Source organism: Carlito syrichta, unplaced genomic scaffold (genome assembly GCF_000164805.1).
Source record: "Carlito syrichta isolate Samal-C Ts95f unplaced genomic scaffold, Tarsius_syrichta-2.0.1 Scaffold305768, whole genome shotgun sequence".
Lineage (NCBI taxonomy): Eukaryota > Metazoa > Chordata > Mammalia > Primates > Tarsiidae > Carlito > Carlito syrichta.
Window position 1 is genome coordinate 75,087 of NW_007249864.1, and position 10,899 is coordinate 85,985.

The window sequence follows — 10,899 nt, forward strand, 5'->3', positions numbered from 1 at the left end:
AAAAAAAAAAAAAAAAAAAAAAAAAGATGAGGTCAGGTGCTGCCTGTCTCCCTGATTTCAGTTTTGCCCACATCAGGGGACCCGGAAGCTGGTTCTCCTCTGTCTTGACTCCAGCCTCAGTCACACTGGGCAGAAACCACAGGGGTCTCTGGTCTGGAGGAATTGTCTCAGATCCATCATATATTCATTCTGCAAACACTGGCCAAGGGGCAGGTGATCTGCTTGGGACTTGATGGTTGTGGAAATGAGACCTTGATCTCAGGGTGCCCAGGTCAAGAGGGAGACGCAGACCCCCAGTTGGCTGTCAGGCGGGTGATACTGTGCTCCCACACCAGTGTGTTGCTGGTGTCCCCAAAGCCTGGAGCAGGAAGATCAGAGAAGTGGACTGGAGAGAACTAAAGGGAGGGTTGGATTGGACGGGGCAGTGAAGGGACTCCCTAAGCGTGAGGTCCCAGCCTGGGATCGTGGCGCCGGGCTGGAGGGAGGTGGATACCCTGTCCTACTCTCTGACAAAGTCACCTCAGCCCTTTACAGAGGAACTGGACGTTGTGACCAACACAGCTCCCTCGTCATTCCCACTACCTTCTGTCCTCCAAACCGCAGCACAGCTGTCGGCTCTGAGTCCATCCTGTGCCTTCCTCCCAGCAGAACCGGCCGGTTCTTCCTGTGTTCCCCACCCCCCACGCACACCCCCAGTCCCAGGTTGGGGACCCTAACGCAGATCCTGAGATGAGGACCCATGGGCACATGGTTTATTAGGAGGCGATTCCAGGAGAGACCAGCAGGGAGGGAAAGCAGACCCAGGGCGGGAGGGGAAAGAAGCCAAGCCAAGTCACAGAGGGCACCTGGCTCCACCCCACCGGATCCCGCTGGAAACTTGGGAAACAGTGTAGACCATGCCGGAACTGTAACCCTCCAGCAGACACTGGCTGCCCCTGAGGATGTGAACTACCGGGCACCTCCCCGTTCCCTGGAGCCTGGTGGCTAAGTGACTCTGACAGCTCCAGGACACAGGCACTGGCTGATGGGAATTTGAGGCCGCCAAGAGCTGATGTGACGGGGTCCTGATGGCATCCGTTTTGCTCTGCGCCCACTCTGTCAGCACCTGTCATTGTTTATTACATGCACTTGATCACAAACCTGTCTCTCCACTAGAAGCCACCCAGTGCCTGGCACATAGCACATGCTCTTATTAGAATGGTGAAGCCGGGCTCGGTGGCTCAGCCTGTCATCCCGCGCCTTTGGGAGGCTGAGGTGAGTGGATTGCCTGAGTCCGCGGGTTCGAGACCCGCCTGGGCGGTGAGACCTCATCTCTACAATAAATAAAAAAATTAGCCGGGTGTGGTAGCGCGCGCCTGTAATTCTGGCTACCGAGGCGGAAGGATCGCCGGAGCCCAGCAGGTCGAGGCTGCGGTGGCCGGGAGCGGCCACTGCACTCCAGTCTGGGCGACCGAGTGACACTCCAACTCAAAAAAAAAAAAAAAAAGAGTTTGGTGAATGAATGAATGAATGAATGGCTAATTGAATGGACCAAAGAGGATACAATAGCTCCACCCATTTTCAGCTGAAGAAACCAAGGCTCAGAGAGGTGAAGGACTTACCCATTAGCCTACCTGGAGTGAGTGGCACGGCCAGGATCCCATGGGCCCTTTGGCCAGGCAACCAAAGCTTTTGGGCGCGGCCCAGGCAGGGAGATGTCCCCTCTCTCAGCTCTTGCCCGTGGAGCCCCAAATAACCCTGACTCAGCTGGGCAATAACTTCTCCTTTCCAGACCGCAGAGGCCTCAGGATTTTCGAGGAAGCCTGGGGGGCGGGGTGGGGTCATATTTCCTCCTAGCTGTCCCTATAAAAGTCAGCAGGAGGGAGTTTGGGGTACTCCGCAAGCAACCAGGCTCGTCGTCCCCAGGTCCTCTCCTCCGGCACCCCAGTTCTGAGCCCTGAGCTGCCGTCTCTGCTCCCCAGAACATGGCGGGCATCACCACCATCGTAGCCAGCCTCCTGCTCCTGAACATCTGTGGCCACCACGTCGCCCCTGCAAGTGAGACTTCGGGCAAGACGCTTCTCCAAGGGCATGGCCAGGATGGCACGGTGGAGGGTGGAGGACCGGCCAGCCTGGGGCTGGGGGGAGCCCTGGGAAAGGAGCAGCCCACAAGTAGACTAGTGGTGTTCGGTGCAGGGAACAGGCTCCAAATCTGAGGCCCAGAGCTGAGGGAAGGCTGGGAAAGGACATGGCTCTTCTCTGTCTCCTCTAGGCCCCATGGTCATCCCCTCTGCCTGCTGCATGACCTTTATTTCCCAGAAAGTTCCTGAAAACCGAGTGGTCAGCTACCACCTGTCCAGCGGGAGTGTCTGCCCCAAGGCCGGAGTGATGTAAGTACTTCTCCTTGGATACCTGACAGGACAGGGCCAGGGGGAGATGCACCTGCAGGGTCTCTGAGAAGTAAAATCCACAGAACCCAGCTCTGTGCAACCCTGAGGAAGCGGCCTCTCCTCTCTGAGCCTCTAGCTTCCTCGCCCATAAAAATAGGAGGGGGATTCAGATTCAACAGTCATTGACTGAGCACCAAATAAGTACTAGGCACCATTTAAGGGGCATATATTATCTCAACAATTCTATGCGGTCAGGTGCAGTGATGCACACCTGTAGGTCTTAGCTGCTCGGGAGGCTGAGGTGGGAGGATCACTGGAGCCCAGGAGTTTGAGGCTGCAATGAGCTATCGTTGCACCCCTGCACTCCAACCTGGGTGACAGAGCAAGACTCTCTCTCAAAACACAAGCAAGCAAACAAACAAAAACAATTCTATGGGGGTAGGGATGATTGCCCATTTTACAGAGGGCAACTGAGACTCAGAAAGGTGACTTGTGCCAGGCTCGGTGGCTCAGCCTGTCATCCCGCGCCTTTGGGAGGCTGAGGTGAGTGGATGGCCTGAGCCCGCGGGTTCGAGACCCGCCTGGGCAGCGAGACCTCATCTCTACAATAAATCAAAAAATCAGCCGGGCGTGGTAGCGCATGCCTGTCATTCCGGCTACTCGGAAGGCTGAGGCGGAAGGGCCACCAGAGCCCAGCAGGTCGAGGCTGCGGTGGCCGGGAGCGGCCCCTGCACTCCAGTCTGGGCGACAGAGTGAGACTTCAACTCAAAAAAAAAAAAAAAAAAGAAAAGAAAGGTGATTTGCTCAAAGTCACACGGGTAGCCAAGTGTCTGGACTCTAGATAGCTTCACAGCTGCCTTTTATGCAAGTAGCTGACTTTGTCAATAGCGGTGTGCAGTAGAAATGTGATGTCAGTATGATTATTCATTCCTCCAACCCGGCCAGATGGTGGGTGCAGAATAGACTTGGAAGAAGGCATCCCAGTCTCCCTGCCCGGCTCTGGCATACTCATCAGTGACCCTTCCGTGTACAGTGTGTGAAACGGAGGACTCCGCCTTCTTCTGGGGGTTGTCATTGTGTTTTCGACACCCCTCCCCTCTCTGTGGGTCGAGCTTATGTCTTTCCCTTAGATCCGGTATAAAGGCGGGTTTGAGCCTCCCCTGTCTGACAAGGAGGCCCCGAATGCATTCTGACTACCTCAACCCACCCCATTCTTCTCCCAATCCCCCCAAAGAGACACAGACACAATGGAAGACATCGTGTCAGTCCTTGCTGGGAGGCCTGGCAAGCAGCCTCCCCTCTCTGGGCTTCCACCCCACCTCCCGGGAAAGTGGAGCGGCCCAAGCTCCCTGCCAAGCCCCCGCTGAGCCCTTGTCACTTTCCCTGCAGCTTCACCACCAAGAAGGGCCACAAGTTCTGTGGCGACCCCAAGCAGCCGTGGGTCCAGAAGTACATGAAGAACCTGGATGCCAAGCGGAAGAAGCCTTCCTCCGGAGCCAGGGCAGCGGGTGCCAAGAGTCACCACCGTGGCCACAAAACCACCATCTAAGCACGGCCCAGCTCTCCAGCCCTGAGCTTGGGCCTGGGCCTGGGCTGCTTGACAGGCTGCTCGGGGTCTGGGGAAGCCCGTGGTGATGGGAAGAAGCTAATTTTCCTGTTTCTTAGCAATGCTCTCCAGGGATGTGTCTATTCTATGAAAAACCCAAGGGAGCAAGTGAGTCTGGTCCCAGGGAACTGAGTGGTGGCTCCATGCACCCTGGCCCCCTCGACTTCCCGGAGCTGGGTGAGAAGGTCCTGGAAGGAGGGCCGTGGCAACACTTTGCCTTCTCCTCCCGACCTGGGCCTGGTCCTTCTCTGACTCCCAGGCTCCGTCAGAGCCCAGGTACATGAGACCCAGGTACCTGCAGGCACACCTTGCTCGCATTGTAGTTGGCTTCTCTGGCCTTGTGGTGGGCCTAGATGCTGTCTGACTGTTTCTATCTGGGGGAGGGTGGCCTGTCAACAGCTGCAGCTGTCCAGCAAGTTAGGATGTCCCAGGCTGGCCCCATTTCCAGCACTCCGAGTAAATAAAAACCAGACAAAAGTGGAGGGCCCCTTTGCTGCATTCCCTGCTGGATTCCAGCCCTCCCTGCACACTTTATGGTATGCATGGGTTACAACGTAGCGAATTTTCAGGCACTTACTGGTTTTTGCAAAGAAAAGAACATGAGGATAAGGGTGAAAAACCAGCCGGGGTAGTGAAGATATGACTTGGAGGAGGTGTTCTGCTTTGTGACACAGTTTGCTCTAAGCTGCTTTGGGGTCAAAGACCTGCTATGCCTTTAAAGCTGGGTTTGCCCCACATTTTCGTGAGGGGAAGATGGGGCAGGGGCTGAGGGGAGCGGGGAAGACCCAGCTTTCTTTTTTCTATGCATGAGACACTGTGTGGTTGGTTTGTCAAGAGTGAAACATAGCTGCTAACTCTCAAATAACAGTTCAAGTAAAATGTGATTTCTTCTTTGAAGGTGGTCATGTCTTGCCTGGTCTCATCTCTCTTGGGGGCAGGGTTGGGCTGTGAACAGTGGTGGTGTGTACTCCTGAGAGCAGCCTGGGCTGTCCATCCAAGGCTGGGAGGGATGGAGCCTGCCCGAGCTTAGGCCATCAGGAGTGGGAAGTGATCTCAGTCTATTCTTGGGAGTCCCAAGAGCACACATGCTCACCTGGGTTCAATTCAATGTTTAAACTATTTCAACAAAGCACATGATTGCACAAGGAGCTATTACAGGCACTAGGAGGCTACAAAATTATAAATGATGGTCTCTGTCTTCAAAGGATTAGAGAGAAATATAGCACACATGCATTCACAAACCAAGAGCGCTGTGGGTTCAATACCAATCCTGCTTTGTGAGTTGCATGACCTTGCAAAAGAAAAGGTCTTTTGGCCGGACTCGATGGCTCAGCCTGTCATCCCGCGCTTTGGGAGGCTGAGGTGAGTGGATTGCCTGAGCCCGTGGGTTTGAGATCCCCCTGGGCAACTTGGCAAGACCTCATCTCCACAATAAATCAAAAAAATTAGCTGGGCGTGGTAGCGTGCACCTGTAGTTCCAGCTACTTGGAAGGCTGAGGCGGAAGGATCGCCAGAGCCCAGCAGGTCGAGCCTGCGGTAGCCGGGAGCTGCCACTTCACTCCAGTCTGGGCGACAGAGTGAGACTCCGACTCAAAAAAAAAAAAAAAAGAAATGCATTGCCATGGGAGCTTGATGTCATGCGAACATCATGGAGTGTACTCACAGAAACCTAGATGGGGTAGCCGACTATGCACCTAGGCGGGGTGATCTAGCCTATTGCTCCTAGACTGCAGCCTGTACTGGACACCACGGGCAATTGTAACACAGTGGTATTTGTATATCTAACTATATTGAAATGTTAAAAAGTTACAGCAAAAATACGGTATTAGGCCGGGAGCGGTGGCTCCAGCCTGTAATCCCAGCACTTTGGGAGGCCGAGGGGAGGGATTGCCTAAGTTCAGGGGTTCGAGACCAGCCTGGGCAACTTGATGAGATCTCATCTCTACAAATCAAAAAATTAGCTGGGCATGGTGACGCGTGCCTGTAATTCCAGCTACTTGGAAGGTTGAGGTTGAAGGATTGACTAAGCCCAGCAGGTGCCACTGCACTCCAGCCTGGGCGACGGAATGAGACTCCAACTCGATGAAAAAAATAGATCTTGACCGATTCCCCTATGAATGGGTCAGTTAGGTTGCTGCCAGTTTTCTATAACTACAGATGGGTGTTGCAATAAACATCCCTGCCCATGCACCCCTGTGCACCTGTGCAGCGTACCCTCCTGGATGTGGAATTGCTGGGTCAGCAGGTTTAGCATTTTAATAGATGCTACCAGATGGTCCTTCAAGGAGCTCAGTCCCATAGAGACTCCTGCTGGTTGGGCGACAGAGTTCTAGCTTCTCCCACGCTCTCAACCCTCTTCTACACTGGTCCTTGTCTGTAGTCACACCAGACTATGTAATTACCCAGGGGAAATAAATGAAGACCACCCGAATGAGAACTAACACTTTATTCATTCAGAACTTGCTAGAGCAAAGGGGTCAGCCACCATCCCTTGCAGCGGCTTAGAGGCAGGCAGAGGAGAGGGAAAGCTTTAGAGTGTGGAAGAGGGATGCTTCAGGGAGATTTGATCGGAGGTGATTGGCATGGGAAGCTGGAAGGTTACCTGGAAACATCCTATGTGTGTAGTTTGGGAGTACAGTCATGCGCTACATTCTGACATTTTGGTCAACAAGTGACTGCATAATATATGACAATGGTCCCATAAGATTATAATGCTGTATACGTATATATTTTTTTGGAGTTGGAGTCTCACTCTGTTGCCCAAGCTGGACTGCAGTGGCACGTTCATGGCCACCCCAGCATCGACCTGGGGTAGCACAATGACTTGAGGCTCGGTGGCTCAGCCTGTAATCCCAGCACTTTGGGAGGCCAAGGTGAGTGGATTGCCTGAGCCCACTGGTTCAAGACCAACCTGGGCAACTTGGTGAGACCTCATCTCTACAATAAATCAAAAATTAGTCAGGCATAATGGCACACACCTGTGGTTCCAGCTACTTGTAAGGCTGAGGTGGAAGGATCACCAGAGCCCAGCAGGTCGAGGCTGTGGTGGCCGGGGAGCATGCCACTGCACTCCAGTCTGGGCAACAGAGTGAGACTCCAACTCATCAACCAAAAAAATTTCTATGGCAAGTCAGGCCTGGGTTCTGGGACAGAGGAGGTATACCTTTATTAGCACTTTCCATGGTGTTTGAACTTTGTATTGTGTGCATGTGTCACTTTTCTGATAAAACTGCTTTACAAAAACTGTCAACGTGCTGCCTGGTCCCCTTTTCCTTGAACTGCGTCCGTTAGTGTGTCTGACATCTTCCTGCTGCAGCTCTGGGCCCCGGTGCTTTATCCCAAAGGCTACTCTGCCGCATCAGGTCAGGAATGTCGGGGAATCAAGACCCCCCAGGGCAGTCCTCAACTGGTGACTGAGGGAGGGGCCATATCACCACCTCACTCTTCAGTTGGCATGACCCCAAGGCACCCTCTTGCCTTAGTTTATCTGCTTCCTAATGAGTAACTGGCCTGATGACACACTCTTATTGGTTATTGGTCGCCTTCCCTCTCTGCTGGTGTCTCCGTACTTCTTAAATAAACTACATACTCCTAAACCCCTGTCTCGGGATCTGCTTCCGGGAGAAACCAAAACAAGCCAACTGGTTCCAATGACCAAATAAAGGGGGGGAGGGGGAGAAATCCTGGGCTTGGGGGTCGAACGGACCTGAATTTGAGGCCAGCACTGTCAGTTTCCGACTGTGTGACCCTGGAAGAAGTTCCTTGACCTCTCTGGCCTCAGTTTCCACATCTTTAAAATGGGCTTAATGGAAATATCTACTTTCTCGATTGACTGTCAGGACGAAATTAGGCAATGAATGCATAAGAAACACTTAGTAAAGGCCGGATGCTGTGGCTCACGCCTATAATCTCAGTACTTTGGGAGGCCGAGGTGAGAGGACTGCCTGAGCCCCTGGGTTTGAGACCACCCTGGGCAAATTGGCGAGACCTCATCTCTACACTAAATGAAAAAATTAGCCTGGCATTGTGGCGCTTGCCCGTAGTTCCGGCTACTTGGAAGGCTGAGGCAGAAGGATCGCCTGAGCCCAGCAGGTCTCAGTGACTGGGAGTGTGCCACTGTCCTCCAGCCTGGGTGACAGAGTGAAATTCCTACTCAAAAAACAACAACAACAAGAAGCACTTAGCGAAATGTCTGGCACAAGATAAACCTCCATAAATGTAAGCCGGGCTGAGCCCAAGCTCAGCTGTGAAGCAGAGAAACTGGAATAGATCCTGCTCTGGCCAGGGCACCTGGCAGACACTTCTGTGGCCATCCTAGCTGGCCCTGTGCTCCCTGCTTCCTCCTGTCTCATTGCTCTGGCAGCCACAACGCCTCTGGATAAAGCAGGCACGTTGGAACGATGGCCCTTGGGACACCTGGACTGCCCTCACCTGGCCTTGCTCTCGGGCCTGAGCCTTGGGCACAAAGGGCCAGTCCCTGGGTGAGAAGGTCATATACTCCATCCTGCCGTGTGTCTGGGCCGGCTCCTCGCAGGATGACACGTGCACTGGGTCATCCACACTCTTTCTCCAGCCACCTTGGGAAGGAAGTATCTTGGAGATGGGGGCTGTCAGGGCTTGGCTGGTCAGGGAGGGACTGGGCTCAGTCTGTGGCGAAGTTAGGTCAAAACTGTCCTGTGTTTGGGAGTCTCCCTCGCCCCCAGCAAAATCTGTCACGGGATTCATGAAAACTGAGTTAAACGCTCTGTAGAGAGCACATGGCGGGTGTATCCAAAGTTCCATCGTAACCCAAGGGTGGGAGGAGAAAGAGCAAAGCTGAGTTCTTGAGCCCAAGGTGTGAGAGAAGGAACAAGGGAGACACAAAACAGCAGTTCTCAACCCTGCCTGGGATCCTCAGTAAAGTTTTAAAAATGCAGAATACTGGGCTCCCCTCACCCCTGAAGGCTCAGACATTCCTAAGATGGAACCCAGAAATCTGCGATTTTTTTAAAAAGTTGCCCAGGTGATTGTGATGTCCGGGTGGGGTTGACAGATTTTATCTTCTGCTCCAGGAGACAAAGGTCATGGACCAGTGAGGGACCTTGGCCTCATCCAGGGGAAAGGAGCCCAGCAGGACATGCTGAGCTGGGCTGGGTGGCTGACTCCAGAGTCCTTGCCGGGGGTGCAGCAGCTGATCGGCAGAGCTCTGGTCTCAGTCACTTCTTTCTCCAGGTGGCAGCTGGAGCTGCAAGATAAGTAAGGTCATCACGTCTTATACTGTTCAGAGCCTTTGAACTTTCCAAAGCTTTCATCTCGCTTGGGATCTTCCTCCTCTCCCCTTCCCCGGCTTGTTCTGCTCCTCTCACCAGCCAGCCTTCCTGCTGGGAGCACCAAAGCTCCTCCCAGCTATTGAGACAGCCATGGGACGATAGGAGTCCCTGCCCAGTGTTTCCAAGCTTAGTCCTTCCAGAGAGGCGGCCTGTCTTTCTTCCTTCCCATCCCCATTTCCTTCTGGGAAATAGATGTTGCTAGGAAAAGTTGCTGGGATGAGTCTTGCTTGACCAAGAAAGAAGTTCTGCTGTCAGAACTGCTGAAGTTCTAGCCTGGCTCTAGGTCTCGACCCTTGCAAAGCTATTGATTCCCAAGAATTCCATGACCTCTTTTCTCCAGGCTGAACTTCTTTATTCAAACGCGGGTTGGCCGGGCTTGGTGGCTCAGCCTGTCATCCCAGCACTTTGGGAGGCCAAGGCAAGAGGATTGCCTGAGCCCACGGATTCGAGACCAGTCCCGGCAGCTTGGCGAGACCTCATCTCTACAATAAAATAAAAAATAGCTGGGCGTGGTAGTGTGCGTCTGTAGTTCCGGCTACTAGGAAGCCTGAGGCTGAAGGATCGCCAGAGCCCAGCAGATCAACGCTGGGGTAGCTATGAGCGTGCCACTGCACACCAGCCTGGGTGATGGAACAAAACAAAGCAAAAAAAAAAAAAACAAAGACAAAAAAACGCTGGTTATCTAACTTTTCAAAATCACAGGCCTGTTCATTTCCAGGAAGCCCCTTAAGGACACATGGAAGTTTCCTCCTCAGAAAGCTGTACAGGCCAGGTGTGGTGGCTTATGCTTGTAAATCTAGCACTTTGGGAGGCCAAGGTGGAAGGATTGCCTGAGCACAGTAGTTCAAGACCAGTCTAGACAGCACAGTGAGATGAAAGGAAGGAAGGAAGAAAAAGAAAGAAAGAAAAAGAAAGAAAGAAAGAAATCAGAAAAAGTAGCCAAGCATTGTGGCATGTGCCTGTAGTCCCAGCTACTTTGGAGGTTACAGTGAGCCTTGATTGCGCCACTGGATTCCAGTCTGGGTGACAGACTCCAACTCAGAGAGAGAGAGAGGGAGAGAGAGAAAGCTGTACACCCGGGTCTTCCAACCTATTGTTCCACCTGAAACACAAGCAAGATTTAGGATAACTTATTCAGCACTGACCATACCTGGGTAGGGTAGCCTATCACTTCCCGAAAGCTCAGCCCCAAGCAGGCCAGGGAGAGGAGCCCAGGTGCCCTTCTCCATGGCTCCTACCTAATCTCCCCTCCAATCTTGCCACTCCTTCTTTGCCAAGGGGAATGACCACCTCGCAGATACCGTTTTTGGCTTCTGCACTTTCCCCTCCTGCCTTGTGTCTGGGTTCCCGGGAAATCTCCATCCTTCCCACGGCCTTCTGACTCTGCAGAATCTCAAGCCTGATGGAACATGCCATTCTCATCAGGATGCTGTGGCTAATTGCCCCATCACAATATTGTCTGGGCACACCGTCCTCAAGCCTCAGAATGGGGAAGCGTGGCGCTTCTCCTAGGCGACCAGCTGTCTCATTTGGGTATTCTGGACCTGTGCGTGGGTCTGGCTGCATTTCTGCTTCCGTGTGGGCCGACTGAAAGCTTGGAGGAAGGTTGCTGGCC

The 10,899-nt window shown here is 53.3% G+C and overlaps 1 protein-coding gene across 1 annotated transcript; it reads left to right on the forward strand.

The window, feature by feature from the left end:
- Positions 1-1,964: 1,964 nt before the first annotated feature.
- On the forward strand, positions 1,965-3,918 carry CCL24 (C-C motif chemokine ligand 24). The gene is made up of 3 exons (XM_008062620.1): positions 1,965-2,037; positions 2,252-2,369; positions 3,759-3,918. The coding sequence occupies exons 1-3, from the start codon at positions 1,965-1,967 to the stop codon at positions 3,916-3,918; spliced, it is 351 nt and encodes a 116-aa protein (XP_008060811.1).
- Positions 3,919-10,899: the final 6,981 nt, after the last annotated feature.

Excerpts from the sequence above, each read along its gene's own strand:
- CCL24 (XM_008062620.1), top strand. The coding sequence starts at position 1,965 with ATGGCGGGCATCACCACCATCGTAGCCAGCCTCCTGCTCCTGAACATC. Across the intron at positions 2,038-2,251 it reads CCACCACGTCGCCCCTGCAA|GCCCCATGGTCATCCCCTCT; the intron begins GTGAGACTTCGG and ends TGTCTCCTCTAG. Across the intron at positions 2,370-3,758 it reads TGCCCCAAGGCCGGAGTGAT|CTTCACCACCAAGAAGGGCC; the intron begins GTAAGTACTTCT and ends CTTTCCCTGCAG.